The following is an 18136-nucleotide window of genomic DNA, read 5'->3' on the forward strand; positions in this document are numbered from 1 at the left end:
ATTTGTGAGTTAGTGTTCACCATCTTGAAGCAGTCTGCCTGAACGACACCTATATGTGCACAGAATTGCTCCCACATGATTGGCTAGATTAATCAGCTGTTTAATGAGAGTGTACCTAACAAAGTGTTGAGTGTAGATATTTAGTATGGTAATGGTTGACATTGAGGACAATTGTATAAACACACACTACAACTTCAAGTGTGACCTTGATTGCTCTTACTGCAGACACTGTGTGTGTGGTTCAAACATCATAGATGCACACAGCATTTTTTTGAGAAAAAGCATGAAAATAAAAGGAATGGGTATTCCCTTGTCATAATTTTAATGCGATGACACCTTCCATGCACAATTACAAACATCAGTGATTTGAAGAAAAAAAGGCACAGACACACACACAGGCATCAGCATTACAGATGAATAAAACAAGTCGATGATTCTATCATTCTTTGCACTGTTTAATCCATAAAATATTCTTTAAAAAAAAAAAAAAAGGTGAAAAATCAGTTTACTACATCAATAAGATTAGTAAAACTAACAGAGAACCACAACAGGCTTGACCTTTTCCTCACTGATTATTCACAATGTTAAAAGCTTAAACTCTGACATCTTTCAACAGCTCCTCTTCCTTCAGTGCGGACACATTTCACAGACTCAAGCATTACAAACTTTGGGCAGCTGTTGCTAATAGCCCATTTTACATTCCACTCAGAAATAGCATTTTTATGACTTCTTGTATCATGAACTTTATATTTATTCCATTGCAGTAAACCATCCTCAAGGCAATATGATCCACTTGACATAGCACTGGCAGAGAAGCTGGCCTTTTAAAACATACACTTCCAAATCTATCATATAAATAAAAGTAATGCAGCTTATATTATTTTGTAGCAGTGCTTGGGGGAAGAACAGACATCATACAGAGGTTGACTGGCCAATATCAGGGCCTCAGACTGCTATCAGGCCTGACATGTGCAAATCGTCCCTGATGGTTCAGATGAGAAGAACAACAGCTCTCCGTCGCCTGTCGTGAATTTTTAGGACGACAGCTCAGACGTTCACAATGCCCCCTTAAATTCCTCGAAAGCTCACATGTCACTTTTGCCATTTTATAATCTGTTTTCTGTTCACTGCCCTGCTTCTTGTTCACGAAGGAAAACAAGGAGGGCCGTTTCAGAGCTCCTTGCACCTGCTCGGCCTCTGAACAAACACATGCACAGATGGACTGCAGCGGTTTTGGCTCCGGTTGCGACAATTCGTCGGCGAGGGAAAGACAAGTACTTCTCAGCTTTCAGCGACGCTTCCAGCTCTGCCGCAGGAGAGTTCGTTCTAACGACGTTGGCTTCCACTGGTAGCGGTTTTTTATGCGTTTAAAAAGAGAACGTGAGTTTGTCAGCCGGGCAGGCACACCTTCCCGGCAAACAGCAGTCCCACTATGGTGAAGAATATGGACAGAATGAAGAGTACGTAGGAGGAGCCCACCACTGTGTTGTTGGGCAGCTTATATGGCTGTCCTCCAACCTCGTTGATGTAGAATCCAATTGGGAAAATGAACGCAGCCATACAGAACAGGATCACTGCAATGAAAAAATACAAGGATAGAGAAGCATCAGCACCAATGATTCTGCTGCAGAACTAATCGCTCAGTCATACCAGAGTAAAAACAGGACAGCAGCCCCGAAAATATTTTTGCAAGTGACCAAGTTGCATCGACCGCTGATTCCACAACGTTTGAGTGTCCAACAACCCCAATGTTTGCAAAAAATTGCCGAAAAGCAACATTGCTGAAAGCCTGTGTTGCAGGATGGTTAAATCCCCATCGTGCAACAGTTACGTCACTAATTGTGGAGAAAACCCTGGAGTTTCAAATCTGTGGGTGCTGGCTGGAATGTAAGTAGTTAAGGTGAATTTATAAGTATGCAACAATTTCCACAGTTGATTATTAAACTGATTGCATGTAAAATCCAACTTGACCCAAATTGATAGCATACAAACTGCAGTTTTGATTCACCAAAGCCGCTTTGAAGACAGTTGCAGCCTACACAGTGGGCCGTTCTGGCTGTTGAGATGGTGGAGTCAGTGATGGAGTTAATCTTGGGGTCTCAAGTGTCACTTAGGAGGTAGAGTGCATCGCCTACTAATCAGAAGGTCAGTGGTTCTATTCCTGGCTCCACCAGAATGCATTTTAAAGCATCCTTGGCCAAACTGCTGATCAGATTGCCCCTGATATCAGAGTGTGAGTGTGTGAATGTTAGATTAAAAGCATTAGATGTAAAAAATGCACTTGTATGAACGTGTGTGTGAATGCTCTGAGTGCTGTAATAGAGTAGAAAAGCACTATATAAGCACCAGTCCACTTACCAAAACACTGACCAGCTGTTATTAACCTGAATGTTTTTCTTTTAAACATTTAAAGTAATATGACACTCTCTGCACACTAATTATGTCTCTTTTCTACGAAAATAAAAACTAGCAGCTATTAAACAGAGCTCCTTATATATTTTTTTATGTTTTCATGATTACCAGAGCTTTCCCACAGTGAAAATAATTCTGATGCAGAGGTAGCTGAAGTTTATTTCACAGCTTTTTTCTGAATTTATTATATAATTTTGGTTTGGTACTCTACATCCATTAGCACACAGCTGCACTGCAAATCTCAGCAAGTTCAAGTTTAGCTGGAGCACATAAGCCAGTCATTTGCAGAAAGGGAAAAAGTCATTTTACAATCCCCGCTGTGAGTAACCACAGGCCTGTAAACACATCCCGGAGCCACGCTCGCAGGTGAAACTGAAAAAGATTATTTGAGCGCATTTTTTGATTGAGTGCAAATTGTAGCAGTGGATACGTACTCCCTGTGAAGGCGATCCATCGGGCATATCTGCTGGCCTCTCGGTGCCAGTGTGACATCACAACAAGACCGCAGGTGACTGTAAGGGAGATGATGCCCAGGATGATGAAGAGCAGCACGGTGATCCATTCTCCCGGCAGCCGTGGGGGGGTGCAGGTCCGATCTCGGCCATGGATGGTCTGGCACTGCCGGACGAGACCCAAAGTCAAAGAGCCTGGGGAGAGGAAGGAAGGTAGGTGAGGAAGAGGAAAATGAGGTTTGTGATGTTGCATCCATCAACAAAGCAGAAAAATCACGCTGAGACACACAATAAGCAAACATCATTGTGTGGCATACACAATGGTCTCTATAGAACATGGTATTGATTATTTCAGGTGAATATCGATTCAGGTTTTCATCAAAGCAGTGCTGGTTCTGTACATTTTCACCAAAGAATGACAGGTAAAGGTACTCCAAAAAAAAAAAAAAAATTTGAAATACAGGATAAATCTTGTCATTGGCACAGTATGAATCAAAAGATCTCTTCTCCACTAATAGGAGTTGTGAGACAGGTAAGAAAGCCTGCTGCAAAGGAAATGTGACGAAATGCATGAGAATGGATCGTTGGAGAGTTTCAGTCAGTATATCACTACACTGCTATTAGACTTCAGTGCTGCATACTGATCACAGTATTTTTACTAATGACACTATTTACAGTTGTGCTGTCATAGACTTATTTACACTGATCCATCCACATAAAAGTCACGGAGTTCCACAGGGATCTGTTCCAGGACCACTACCAAAAATATTATCAGAGGGCAACATGGGCCATTTCCACCACAGAAAAGATGGTGGTAGAAGTACAACTTCTAGGGCCAAAACTGAGTTATTTAAAACTTTGTGCTGGGGCAAATTCTGCATCTTTTTAATAAACCATGACTCGTTTTATGTCTTGGTTCCCACTGAAATTAAAGGTCATTTAGACCCCAATACTTATCACTTTATATATGTTTCCATTGTGCAGATATATTCATCTATGAAAGATGAAAGAAATGAAACTAAAACTTTTACCTAGAAGCCTGGATGACCCAGTTTTATACTTCTAGATGCAGACAATACTCACTTTATTGTACTTGGCCCTAAAAACCTCAAAAACACAAAAAGACTTCTCTGCTGTTGTTTGTGCTTATCCTCTGAAACTTCCAGGTCTGGTTTCTGCTAGCAAGACACGCCCAGTTTTCCCACAGCAGCTTTTGTTATTTCACTTAACAGATTTATGTATTTGTGTTTCTTTCCCCTTTGTAGCTGGAAAAATATAACATTGCTTTGTTTTTATGGACCAATCAGTAACATCGGAAAGAAATGACATCACAGCTGTGGGGTGGGTTATTTCTGTAACACAAACCATAGACTTTAATAGACAATGAACTTTCAGGTTGAGAAAGTTAAGCCGATGGTGAAGGACCATCATTTCTAATGACCTGAAGGGGGCAGCTTTCAAAGACTGTATGCTCACTTGATCTAAGAGCTCAGTAAACACCGTCTTGAGGAGTTTATGATTTTTATCACTAGTTTCACAGTTTACTGAGTGCAACATAATGTTCATTTTTTACTGTCCCACATTAGAGACAAAAACTACGACAAAGCAGAGTATACCTTGGGGCGGGCAGCATGCAGTGGTCACACTTTCTCATTTAGATCAGATGGGTGAAGAAATGGAGGAGACATCTTTTATTTACAGTCTATGCCACAAACACACACAATCTGCATGTAGTTAGTGTGGCTAAATAGTCAGTATGTGACTGATAGACTCTTCCCTTTAAGCTTCACGTCTACTGTGAGTAGTGTTTAATGTTGTAGAAAGACACTGTGTTGACATGATGACCCTGCAGGAGTCTTTCTCCCCTCCCCACCACAGTCCACAGGGGCCCGAGGAACCTGCTATTCTAAAAAACTGGTTGATCGGTAGAACACCAGCAGCAGTATGATATCAAACAGGTCAGGAGTTCTGGCACAAAACGGCAAAGCATCATGCACAGAGAGAGCAACGGAAATGAAGAGATTAGTGGCGCGAGTCCTCTGATGGCCTCCTGTCTCCCAGAGGCCTGGTGGGTGCTGTGATATCAGGTAGGAGGGCTACTGTCTGCACTTGGAGCCCAACAGAGACTGCATCTGCTCAACTTTGCATCCACGCCAACAAGATAAGACTCCAAGCAAACCAGTGCGCGCACTGAGAGTGGAAAAAAAAAAGCTAAATAAAATCCTCCCACACTATCATTTGTTCACTCGCCTCACTCTGTTTTCTTTCTTTCCCTGAATTATCTTTAGAAGAGAAGCTGTATTCATTTTTAGCATTTAGCAATGCAATCAAGGTTATTTCGACCCAATGAGTGTAGTATTAACACACTTAACGTGATTACAAGCAAACCGCATAAAAAAAGAGAGAAGGAAAAAACAGTGAAGCACTGAAACATCTTTTAATTTGGCAGGGAATTAGATACAATAAACCGCATTTGAATAAACATCTGGTACTCACAGCAATCAAGCCGCTGTCAATTTAGATTTAACTGTTAAGTATTTGTAAATGCACATGTGGTTTTTATCCTCACTCCACCCACGAGACAAGTACAGCACAAAAAGCTGCTTCACATAAAAAGAATCGAATACTTTAGACCATGCATGTTAACAAAGATCCTAATGTTGGGGTGATGATAGAACGGCCGGCTGAAGGAAACATCAGGCCTGAGTCAGATCCCCCCGCAGGCTGACCTAGACCCCATTTCCACAGGACATCCTGTTCTTACCACAGGGTGGAGGAAAGTGCAAATGGTGGATCCATTTCCCTGGAAACTGCCCTAATGATCCAAAAATCAAGTCTGCTGTGGCTACACATTCACACAATCATCCAAACTCTGAAAGCTTTTGCCCTGAGGGACAAACATCTGCTCATCCGAACAGACCGGGAACAGAAATGCAACATTCTGATTACAGCTTGTTTGGGTCACTAAACGCAATCAGCTGTCTACAGGAAACTGGAGAAAGAACTTCACAAGTAATCTTTCATTACCTAAAGGAAACGAAGCAAGGTTTCCAGCAAGTATGCAGTCGATAACCTAACTAAGAAAATCAACACCTAAAAAGCGAATGGCTAACTGTGGAGGTCATATAAAAAGCACCTAAACTCACGCACTTAACACCTGATGTGCCATTCGACCCTGTGGTGGCTGAGGATTTCCGTCTCGAGCACTTTTTGAATGTTTTGGCATCAATTGTGCTTGAAGTGTTCGGCGTGTTCGCAAATGTTCAGTCATACATGTAGGCCACAGATGGGAATCACCAGACATCCCATGATACGAGATTATTCCGACTTTTACCATTCTGTGACATGCTTTGTCAATATCAGTTTTATCCAATAAGATAAGGTTCTCTAACTCTCACAGTTACTTTTTTGCTGCAAAATAAGACTATCAAACACATCAACACTGTCGCTAAAACCTGCCACAGATGTTCTCATAAAACAGTCAGTCTGCCATCAGTCTGCAATTAAATGGGGCCAAGTTGGCAATTACATGCAGTCTGTTTCTGATAATACAGCAATTAGCTGCAATAAATCATCGAAAATCACATATCTGTTACTGTCTACATAGACAGAAATTCACATGTAACTATTACATTTGAGCTCAGCCTTCCTTATTCTGTTGGAATTAACCAAAATACAACCAGCTGAAACCAGTTGAATCCTCTCGAGTTGCACTCATTGACATAGTTGAAAACCTTTGACAATCTCTCTGAGAGTGATTGCACTAGTAATTTAATATACGGTGTCCCTGTAAGGAAAATACTGATTACTTCAAACTGAATCACCTAAATGAGGATTAGAATTTGTTTTACACAATACGATATATATTTATCAGTTTGAGGAAGACGTGACTACACTGAGCACACACGGCTAAAATGAATTATGTCAGAACTGAGCATGTAGAACTTAATTGTCCGGGTGGAAAAAATTACTTTCCCAAGAGGTCCAATTAAAAGTCAAACATCCTCAGTCCCACACAGCACTTCCTGCCTTCAGGTAATTACCATCCAGCTAATTAGACAGGCACACAAGGCTTTTACTACAGTCATTTCATACAATTATTTACTTTGAGGAACGGGAGATAAGAGCTTCACAATGTGAGCTCTTTCTGAGCTTCAGTTCGTTTACAACTACGGCATTTTATAAAAGAAAAATTTACCTGTTTCTCATTTAATCGTGCAAAAATAACCGCTTCTTATATCCTTAACGAGCAGCTGAAACCATTTATTTTTTAAAGAACAAATTCAATCCTGTAATGACCACTCAGTACGGCTGTTATATCCTTGTCTCTGCTCCTCTGAAGCATTTTGATGGAGGTGACAAGAGCCTCGTGCAGCTGTGCACACAGTCGTTTGTGCCAGTTTTAGTCAATGTTTAGCTTTGGATGCTGCATCTGTGTATTGCTTTACTGCAATAAGAAGATAACCAGGAAGGCTGAAACTACATCTTCAGCTGTAGCGCACGCTTACCAATAACCACTAATCATCTAATTTTATGCAAAGAAACAGCTGAGCAAACCAAACTGAGCAAACCAAACTCTTAAATTGTATAATCATTTAAAATATAAATGTTTGTCCTCCAGTGTACATTTAGTTACCTGTAACAACAAGTGTATGCCTTTTTAATAGACTTTTTGCAAAAGTATTAATCTATCATTTGGAAGGGTTTGGTGCCTTTGCTGCAAGCCTATCACAAACGCAGGCCAACTACACACTATCTGCTTTAAATTATCCTTATGTGTCAAAACCGTGGCAGGACTCTACTGTCAGCAAACTGAATGGACTGGACATAGTTTGTAAAACACATCTATCAGGACTTCACCATAGTCCAAGTAACTCTGTAGACATCCACAGTGTGATGTTGGTGAAACACAGATCAAAGAAACTGTGTTTCCATAAACACCATGACCTCAGTAATTGTGAAACAGCAGATGACCAAAGTGACCAAAAGGGTGAGTAGGTCCTTATCAAAGAGCGGTCACCATAATGGAGCTTTAGGTTCCCCGGTAGAGCCAGAAGAACCTGGAGGAAGAACAGCCATCTCAGCAGTAGTCCATGAAACAAGTCTTAATGGCGGGGCAGCAAAAGGAAGACACTTGAGTTCCCTGTTGTTCTTTCTCACGTGCTGAATAGCGCAGGAGAAAGGCCACTTTTTGCATGTTCTGGAAATATTCTGATTTAGGTGAGGGTGCTGCCAGGGTAGAAGGTGAAGAAGTCAGGTCTGGTGATCTCATGCTATGAACTTATTGGGCTATTTTCATCTTAATAATAGAAAACAGTCCAGAACCTGACCTTCCAAAGTTCAGGGATGCACTGCATGTGTGAAAACAGCTGACAGCATGCCAAATGGTATTTAAAGGATTCTGAGAGCTGGAGGGGAAAAAAGATTCTCCAGCGTAAGAGACGAAAACTGCACCCATCATGCAAGGTTAAACCAGGTGATGCCCTCCTACAGTAAAGCATGGTGGCTGTGGCATCAGGCCATGTGCTTGTCAGAGACTTTTATCCCTTGAAAAAAACAGGAAAGCCTTGCATACCTAAATAGTCAAACAGTGTGTGCAGCTGGTTGTTATTGAGCAGCTTTTTTTGTTGTTGTTTTTAATAAGAAGAAAGAATTAAGAGTGCAATCTTCCACAATTGTTCTGCTGTCTGCTTATTTTTCTACAGTGGGTAAACTTTTTCATCTCATGTGGTTGTTGGTAGATTTCCTTTTCCTGTGTCACCCCGACTTCCCCACATGCAAAGCACAAAAAACAAAACACAGTGCTGGAGTGTCCGCAACCTACCGCCTGATTCTCCGATGTTGATCCAGTCCGGGTTGGCAACGCTGGCGATGGCGAAGATGTCCGCAGCTAGAAAGAGACATCCTGATATCACCGTGAGTTTATCCATGTCGGTGAACACAAAAGGAGGGACCGAGGGAGACAGGGCATCGAGAAGTGACCTAAACCCACATGTCGTGTCCCATCACTGTGGAATTTGGCCTGTGCCTCTTCCACGCCCTCTCTTCACATTGTATTTAATTTCCGGTGGTTTGATGTCCATGCATGGGGTGATTTCTCTTTGTTGTTCCTCCGAAAGTGGACTGACTGGCCCGACCTGCTGGTCCAGGAGGGGAGTATCGCTGCAGGGGGTCACGGGTCGCTCCACCGCATCTCGGTGATATTCGTGGGGAAAACACGAGTGGAGATTATATTTAAAGAACAAAATACTGTTTTATGCATGCACTGGACTTGGTGCCTGAGTTTGCATGAACAGTCCGATCTCTCTCCCCACATATGGAAGCTGTTTCCTACCTCGGGAAGACCACAGGCGGAAAACGCCGCCCATGCTCACATTAAAGCGGCTTTCCGGAGCTTCACCTCCCACACTCGCACATCCAGCTTTCTTACTTCTTCACTGAACGCCTTCTTTCCTCGCAAAATGACCCTGCTTTCTCAGAGGAAGACAAACTCAAATCTAGACAGCCTACCTCTACCCTCCCGTCTCCACGCCCGTCACTCTCGCGAGAAAATCCGTAAACTCTCGCAGCTTTTTTTTTTTTTCTCCATCGTGCAGATTTATGTAGGTGGTAATAATTTCCTGGACACACACGGTGGGGACTAAAGCCCCATTCCCGAAAGCATGCAGCCACACTGTGGTTATTATCAGATCAAGTAAACTCAAGTCTGATTTGATCAGTTTCCACCAACTCAAACTTTTATTCAAGACACCAATGACCTTAAACTCGGTGTGGTAGATAGAATTTATTCCTTATTTTACATCAGCTATACAGTTAACGTGGACACATGAGTGTGATGCACCAGAGCAGCATCACCTGAAAGTATACTGTTTCAACACCTATAAATACCCAGTGTTGTTACAACAAATGTCTGAGGAGAACACCATTGTAAAATAATCCTTTTTTTGTTGTTCAAATGTAGAAGAAACGAATTCTGCTTTGCTGTCAACCACGCTTGAGTGTGTGGTGATGAGGGTGGGATTTAGATCTCATCCACGAAGGGTGTTTTTACAAGATTGCCACTGGATGCCATGGTCTTCTTTCCAGATACGAATGTTTTGGCAGCCTGAAAAAAAGAAGAAGAGCTAAGTTTACACGCCACTTTTACACTACGACAAAGCACAGACAAAAAACAAAACAAAGTCTTACATTAGCAACATCAGTCAAGGAAATGTTGTCAATTTTTTTGGAGATTTCTTCGGGGGATTGGTAGGATGCATCAGTCAGAGCCTGACTGCCCATGGCTTCCAGCAAACCCTCTGAGGTTTCCAGAGACATCAGGTAGTGGCACTTAAGCTGAGCCCTGCAGAAAGAAACGAGGAGGGGAATGTATTAAACATTATGCAGTTAGCATAGTTTATAAGGAATCTTATTTATCAAAAAAAATACAGGAATGAGTAAAAAGAAAAAAGAAATATAGAGGTGGTGGAGGGCAGGAGCTTCATCCAGTAGTGAGTCAGGTCCTAGTTAGGGGGTGTTTTGAACATGAAACCAGTCTGGCAAGAGCAGCTGCTGGGTCCAGCTGGCCAGCCTCCACCAGGGGTCGACTGCAGCTGCAGACAGGTGTGAAGAAAGGCCCAAGTGGCAGTGGACCTGCATTCTTTAGTGGGGCCAGTGACAGAGAGGTGAAGCCATCAGTCAGCTATTACGTGCTACCAAAAGCAGACTGTGACACACCCCGAATCAAATTAAAAGTAATTGCAGGCCACCAGAACCGTTCCACAGACTCATCAAATAGACCCAAGACAGACTGTTCCTTAAAGACTCTAAACATCAGGTGGGTTTGAGCTTTTAGGGAGGGTTGAAAATGCACCACTGCAAATGAAAGGATGCATTTGGTAGTGAACACTTAGAAGCCAAATTCATAATTGAGATCAATGTCCAAAACATCTGCTAGCTCTGTATCAACAATGACGCCACAAAAAAGGCAACAAGTGGCAGCTGTACAAAAAAAAAAACAAAAAAAAAAAAAACAGAAATTACAAGCTGTGGGAGAAGTCTGAACTCACTCCTGAAGGCAGATAAATCATACAATGCCAGTAAAAATGAGATGCTTCTCTCTACTGCAGCGTGTTTAAAGGATTTTTAAATTACATAACACAATCCAGTGCCCATGTAACATCTTCCTTTTATAAAGGCCAGCGGCCCCTTTCATATTTTTCCTGCCTTGAAAAACAAAAAAAAAGAAGCTAATTTTAATTACTCTATATACCGATGAGTCTATCAGCATTATTTGTCACTAGATTTTTCTTTCATTAACCTAAACCTGAAAATTTAAAAATCTTTAAAATAAACGCCCCCACCCAGCGTTTCTATAGCCAAATAGCAGAAAATGTACATTTTCTGTCAGAGGTACATTCTGTCGGGTCTCTCTCATCCTGTTTCTGTCTGTCTGACTCACTTTGCTCGAGTGAGGTCAGCAGCTGTGACTCCACCGTCAGCAACAGCCTTCACCTGGGCAAGAGCAGCCTTGATCACCTGCAGAGAAGAGTGAAACAGTGCTCTCAATAGCAGTTTCATTTGGGGGGAAAGAAAAGAAAAATTATTTTCAAGACTACGGGGCATACTCACATCACCGGCAGCTGCAGCCTGAGAGATGGTGTAGACCCCAAACAGACCAGAGTCAGAGTAGCTTGTATTGAAAGCAGTGACCTGGTGTGGGAGACGAAGACTGAATTAGAATAAAGCTGGATTGTGTTTTTGTGGTTAATGTGCAGACACACTGCTCTGTAGGCGTATGGCTTATTTACAATTTATCTTACAAAACTGAAAGGCACTCACATCAAAGGGGTCTGCTGTTGCCTTGGAAACACCCTGGACCAGTTTACTGGTGACGCCTGCTCCTCTCTTGACGTGCGGCCCAGCTCCCAGTAAATGCTGCAGCACACTGAAGGCCAGAGCCTCGCTGGTGCCTGCTGCTGCTGACTGGCTCACCACGGCTGAATGGACCAGACTCCTGGTGCTGGGCAGGCGAATCTCACCTGGAAATGGGCACGAGGTCATGAGACAGGGAAGTCTGCAAGGTCTATCAATTTCTCAGGTCGAAATCATTCATTCAAAATTTGCTTAAATCCTATATTTTTTCCTTTTCCTTCCCCCTCTCAGCCAGCTCGCCTCACCTCCACGATACTGTGCCTTAGCCCCTGTGGTGCCGGCTCCACTGCGGATGTTGAGGAACTGCTCTCCCACTTGCTTCAGCACAGTGTGGTCAACACCTAGTAGAAAGGTAAGCATTGTTATCGTTTATCCAAAATCTGGCTACTTCTTTCTTTATATGGAAAATACTTTAAATCCTAACACTTACCAAGTCCAACAAGGGCCATTCTTGCACTGGTGAAATTGTTCTGGACAAACTGGTGCAGCTGGGGAAAAATGGAAACATTGCAATAATTCATAATTGTTTTAGTTTGTACGTTTCGTACTGATAAAAGACAAATAAAAATATATACTCACATGCTCAGAGTGGATGTCGTTGATCATGTGGTCTGGGCAGTACAAGGAGTTACACAGGGCGTTCTTGTAGGCAGCTTCATGCAAACCTTCAACCACACCTGAAAAAGATGGATGGGTGACTGTTAGCTGCAGCACACTCATGGTGAAGAAAAAACAGAGAGAACATTACTGTCCCTATATGACAGTTTGGTATCTAGGCTCTACAGGGTAATTATTGATTAATCGAACAACCAAGAAGCTTTTTAAAATATTAATCAGGCTCACAGTTGGGAATATAAATTAAGTAGTTCTATATTAAAACAACAGATCCCTTAAAAATCTTTCAAAAAACTGAGTGTTGTAAGAGAAACAAAGGACCCACCTATCTGGGTGCTCTGTGCAGCTTGTGCCTTGTCCACCTTTACTTTTGGGGTGAGGTCTGACACCTCCCACGAACGGAATTCGGGGGCTGTTGTCACATTGATCAAATACTCCATCACTGTGTCACTAGAGACCAATAATAGAGCAAGCGGGAAAAGACAGTTATCACTCCTGCAACATCACATCTCAGAGCATTCATATGTTCCAGTGAATGTAGTCATTTCAACAAAATATGGAAAAGTGTGTAAATAGAAAGAGACAAAGTTCTTTAAGTATCTCCTAGTACTTCAAACATTTTCATTACATTATTATTACTATTACTCAATCATGTCAACACACATCATACACACAGGTGATATGCAGAGACTCACACGTCATCTCTTAAGCAGTCAACGGTGTAGGTCATATTCTCTCTGGATGAAGTCACGCTGCACAGAAATAAACAGATATGCAATTAGACACCTAAAAAAAAATCAGCATTAAATGACTGTTTACAAGATAAACCTTTTAGTTACTGACCTAAGACTGCCTCCCACTGCCTCAATTCCACGGCATATCTTGAAAGCTGAAGCTCCCTTGGTTGTCTGAAAAGGTAGAAAAGATAAGTAACATGTCAACTGAAATGCAGCAATGTTACACACGATTAAAAAAAGCAGTGGTCTTAAGCTCCATTTATTAACAACAGTTGTGCAGGCTTTTTAATATGTAAACACTGTTATATTTCTAATCAAAATAAGACTTTTACCTAAAACTGAATAAAGATTTGGTTTGTATTCTGGTGCTTCTGCAGCTTTACTCATTTCTGTCTTTCAACAACACCAAAGAACCAAGGTTGATGATGACAATGGTTACTTCAAGCTAAATGTGATGATTTTTTTTAAGTTACATACCAGACCGGACGCCAGCCGGAGGAGGTGGGTGACACCCTGGTTTTCAGGGGTTTCATAGCGACACCCAGCCTTGATGAAGACTCCAATTTTGGAGGCTGGAGAATAATTCTCCAGTGAAGCGATAACCAGCCCACTGGGCAGCCTGGTCACCTGGAGACATATAGAGATGTCCTTTAGCATTCTTAGTACCCTGAGTTATAGGCAGTGATTCAGTTAACTGGTTTCCTTGGCTTTCATTTATACAGCTCAGATAATGCGGGCATTTAGTTAGATTACTTAACATTTATATTCAGCAAGGTGAAACAAACAGATAAAGCTTAAAACACAACCAATATATACTACAATTCTCATAACTGCCCAACATACGTGGACATCCTGGTAGGAATGGCCAACCCTGGGAGAGAGGCTGAGGCCAGCCAGGGGCTGAGCAAGGGACTGGTCTTTTCTAGCAGCCGCATAGAAGCGTTTCTGCAGAGAAGAAAAAGAAGTCAACAACCACTGACCTGAACATCCTGTGGATGAAAACCAGTGACCTCCACCTTACGGGCAGCCTGGGCTGCATAAAACCTTGTCTGGGGGAAAAAAAAACAAAGAATACAGGAAGGCAGGACATTACAACTAATGTTTTGCTGGCCTTTTGGCTGATATGAGCACAAACTTTAAAATAATGGGATCAATGGCATTAGTAGGGCAGCCTGTACTAAAAGAACTGAATGTTGTGACTAAATATGAAGCTAGAATTATGCAGGTGAAAAAATAATCTTATGACAAGGCCCACTTAAGTCTCTGTTCTGCATTTTGTTTAAGCATATCACCTGGTTTTAATCTGCAGGTCAATTTTTCCAAATTATCTTTGAAGGTATCAAGGATTTGTAAGATTGTAATGTACTCTGAAGTGTAATAACAACCTCTATATGGTTCTTGGTGTGTTCCATCAGAACGATGGCAAACAACATTACAAGCCTTTAACGACAAATGTGAAAAAGTAAGAACTTATCTTTTTAAAACTAGCTACAATCTACCATTTCAGGCTGCAAAGGTTCTCACTCAGTAAACACACATAAGTGTAGATGTTTACTGCAAAATCCAAACTGCAATAATTGCACAATATTGCAGATAAGAAAGAGGAAGATATAATTAGATAGTAAAATGGAAATGTAAGTTAAGCAACTCGACGGCTAGGTCCTTCATAAACATGAACCTAGCTAGCTCTCATCTCTCAGACGCCAACTAGTTTGATTTCTCTAAGCCTTACTTGAATTAACTGAATAGACAATATTAAGATGGGTGTACAATGACTTAAAAATCCGCAGGGTTCGTGATGTAACTAGCAGGTTATTGCTGGTTATGCTCGGAGTCATTCATGACCAGACTTAGTTGACTGCTTCCTCGTCTGCTCTTCATCAAAGCCTGCCCGGACACGACCCGGAATTTAGACACCGTCTAACAAACACAGCCCACAGCTCGGTGTGCAAATGTTCCGACACACAGACACGTAGGACACATTGCCCGAGTCCTCACCGATAACTGACTGATTCCCCGAATCCCCTTCATCTCCCCTCTTGCCTTGGGTCAGGACGATAAAGCAATATGGCTGGCTTCAAAGTGCCCTACCCAGAATGCTCAGCGCTTTCTTCGCTTGTAAAAGGTGCGTCTGCCTAGTCAGTGACCGCGCGCCCTCTGCTGCCCTGGAGATAAGATAAAATAAAATAAAATAAAATAAAATAAAATATTTTTTCATTGGACCAGAAGTTATGTAAACGAATGTTGAATGTGGAGCTGCCAGGCAGGAGGATAAAATGAAAACCACATGCGGAGGGTTGCTGTGAAAGAAAAGAATGTTGCCAGGCACAGGCAACTTTGGCACAGGGAAGATGTGCTGAACACTGAAGGGAGCAGCTGAAGGGAAAAGAAAAAAAATCCGTGTATTTATTTTAAAAGGTATTTGTTGTTCAATAAAAAATGTAATCCCTTTCCATGTCGGCTTTTATTTGGTTAAAAAAACATGAAAGCGACTTGTTTCGTTGTATTTTCACATTTATTAACTTTTTTTTTCTCCCAAAGCACTTCCTGTGATTTCGCCAGCTTTGCCAGTGCGCATGCGCCTCACACCACACGTGTGGCAAACGTTTGGACTCGTTGCATGCGACGGAGCTTAGAGAGTTGGTATCGCTGTAAAATACATCACAGGAGATCGCATTTTGCATCGTATCGTTAATCTTTCAGAAGCCAGTCGAATTAAAATAGTCCTCCGTGAAGCATTTCGCCGAGAGGGCCGGAATAGCACAAAAACACCATGGTGAGTGTCTTCTCGAGCGAACAAGCTAACAGAGTAGCTAGTTAGCTACCAGCGAGCATAGTAAATTAAGTGCAGAATTCAGTAGAAGTGACCAGAAACAGTGCTGGTGACTATTTTTTCCCCGTTAACTGGTTTCTCTTGGTTAACATGGAGTTACTTTGTTTCTATGTGGTGAGCAGACTGAAGCACAAGTCAACCCAAAGGCCTACCCGCTGGCCGATGCCACGCTGACCAAAACTATCCTGGATCTGGTGCAGCAAGCCTCAAACTATAAGCAACTGAGGAAGGGAGCCAACGAAGGTGGGTAAACACAACGTGCCGTGCGACACGGTCGGTGCATATTAATATTTAAGTTGTTAATGAATGCATTTGAGTGGACAGGCGACACCAGCATGCTCGAAACGTGGTTTCTCTTCACTTAAAACAACAAGCTTTAGTCACAAGCCTCTGGTTTCTGCATGAATGGAATGCCTGCGAGAAGAAAAATAACTTTTAGTATTGTTTACACAGATAATTGTTAAGTTACACCATAGCTGTCTTCCTGTGGAGGCTAATGATTAGCCAATGTTGAGTGCTTTTATTATATGAATTACTAAGTGCTTGTGAAAAATGTGTTAAACAGACACTTGTATTTTTGTTGTGGGCCACAAAAAGAATAACGGTGCAGCAGTAATGAAGGGCACTTTTTCTTGTGTAACCTGTAATATGCTGAGCATTGTTTTGTTTTGTTTTTTGTTTCCAAGAACAAACTTGCTGTATTCAAGTTGCTCTTTCTTCCCCAGCCACTAAAACCCTGAACAGAGGCATCGCTGAGTTTATCGTGATGGCTGCTGATGCGGAACCACTGGAGATCATCCTCCACCTGCCGCTGCTCTGCGAGGACAAGAACGTCCCCTACGTGTTCGTCCGCTCCAAGCAGGCCTTGGGCCGGGCCTGTGGGGTGTCGCGCCCCGTTATCGCTACCTCAGTCACTATAAAAGAGGGGTCTCAGCTCAAGCCACAGATCCAGTCTGTTCAGATGGCCATTGAGAGACTGCTTGTGTGATTTTTCTTTCACTGACAAAAACTCCTTGAGGGGAAAAAAAAAACCAATTTAAAAAAGGCCGGCCCTTGGTTGAATAAAAAAGAAGGGGGAAAATCATGTTTAATTGTGTTTTTGTTTTGTTTCTTGCTTTTTGGGACCGATGTTTCTCATCAGGAGTTTGTAGTAGCCCTGCTCACTTCTTAATAAAATAATTCTTTTTGTTATTTTTTAAAACCTGGTCTTGTGTTCATTAAAAAAAAAAATTCAAGATGAGTTCAAACAAAGTGATTCCCAAATGGTTAGTAACAGAAAACGGGGCGTATCTCTGCATGGTCTGATGTGTGTCAAAGAAAATAGCAGATGAGGACTATCTGAAAATCATGTCCTTGAGAGACCTGACCAAGGACCTGAGAGATGCATCTATTCTTCACTGAAGCCTTATCAGAAATGGTCTCAGTGGAAGGAAACATGGAGAAAAGGCTGAGGTACACCAGGTTACAGAAACACTGGGATGGAAATCGGTGGCAAACAAGTCATATTTAGTGATGGCTTTGAAATGTTTGGTTCAAACTGTCTTCAGCATGGCAGAAGTCAAGCAGCCTTGACAACTATTCTCAAAGACTACTTAAAGAAATGACAGGCAAACTATCCTAAGAGAATTGAAAGAATAAATGTGGTCATACCAAACACTGACCCAACAAACTGTTTTTGCTGTATATGCTGTAATTCTGTATGTTTTTGCATGTGTTTTGATAAATTGATCACCTCTTTCCAATTTTTTCTGGCTCAAAACCTTTGTACAGTACTGTATAAAACACGTTCTTACACTGATCACTACATCAAAATGTTAATTACAATTTGTTTTCTTTTTTTTGCATCAGGATAAATAATCAGTCGGGAAACATTCTCAAAAGCACGGATGTAAATTGTCAATTAAAAGTAATGAATTCATAATTCCGAATTTCTACAGTCATACAAATACTAACAACTGTGGAAGTCAAAGGACTTACAAACCTTCTAGGGGGCGTGAAAGCAGCATCTAGCTGGCCCCGTTACTGGTTATAATCTGAAGACAGGACATTGTTTCGCAATCGTTTGCGTAGAAACTGCAACACTTAAACACGGATTAAGTGGGTATCAACCTGAGATTGGCTTGTTTGAATACTTTCTCCCCTTAAACTGGTGCCAAATCACAGACTACGGGAGC

The 18136-nt window shown here is 41.8% G+C and overlaps 3 protein-coding genes across 4 annotated transcripts; 1 reads left to right on the top strand and 2 right to left on the bottom strand.

Annotated features, from left to right (window-relative positions):
• Positions 1–306: 306 nt before the first annotated feature.
• Positions 307–9414, bottom strand: mosmo (modulator of smoothened). Its single transcript, XM_005721677.1, has 3 exons — positions 8689–9414; positions 2847–3059; positions 307–1574 (listed from the first exon to the last, which is right to left on the bottom strand). The coding sequence occupies exons 1-3, from the start codon at positions 8792–8794 to the stop codon at positions 1390–1392; spliced, it is 504 nt and encodes a 167-aa protein (XP_005721734.1). The 5' UTR covers positions 8795–9414; the 3' UTR covers positions 307–1389.
• A 165-nt stretch (positions 9415–9579) lies between these two features.
• uqcrc2b (ubiquinol-cytochrome c reductase core protein 2b) lies at positions 9580–15246 on the bottom strand. 2 transcript variants are annotated; one of them, XM_005721678.1, is made up of 14 exons: positions 15128–15246; positions 13973–14074; positions 13607–13756; positions 13236–13300; positions 13088–13144; positions 12718–12842; positions 12357–12454; positions 12208–12265; positions 12023–12118; positions 11685–11884; positions 11475–11555; positions 11305–11381; positions 10053–10206; positions 9580–9969 (listed from the first exon to the last, which is right to left on the bottom strand). In XM_005721678.1, exons 1-14 carry the CDS (start codon positions 15158–15160, stop codon positions 9886–9888), a joined length of 1380 nt encoding a protein of 459 aa, XP_005721735.1. In that variant the 5' UTR covers positions 15161–15246; the 3' UTR covers positions 9580–9885. The 2 variants fall into 2 exon arrangements, with proteins under 2 accessions (XP_005721735.1, XP_005721736.1); XM_005721679.2 differs by lacking the exon at positions 13973–14074 and adding an exon at positions 14110–14178 and having other exon boundaries at positions 15128–15245.
• A 436-nt stretch (positions 15247–15682) lies between these two features.
• On the top strand, positions 15683–16994 carry LOC102206029 (small nuclear ribonucleoprotein 13). Its single transcript, XM_005721680.1, has 3 exons — positions 15683–15905; positions 16085–16205; positions 16688–16994. The coding sequence occupies exons 1-3, from the start codon at positions 15903–15905 to the stop codon at positions 16948–16950; spliced, it is 387 nt and encodes a 128-aa protein (XP_005721737.1). The 5' UTR covers positions 15683–15902; the 3' UTR covers positions 16951–16994.
• Positions 16995–18136: the final 1142 nt, after the last annotated feature.

Source organism: Pundamilia nyererei, unplaced genomic scaffold (assembly GCF_000239375.1).
Source record: "Pundamilia nyererei isolate P.nyererei 1_Seehausen unplaced genomic scaffold, PunNye1.0 scaffold00005, whole genome shotgun sequence".
In the NCBI taxonomy this organism is placed as follows: Eukaryota; Metazoa; Chordata; class Actinopteri; order Cichliformes; family Cichlidae; genus Pundamilia; species Pundamilia nyererei.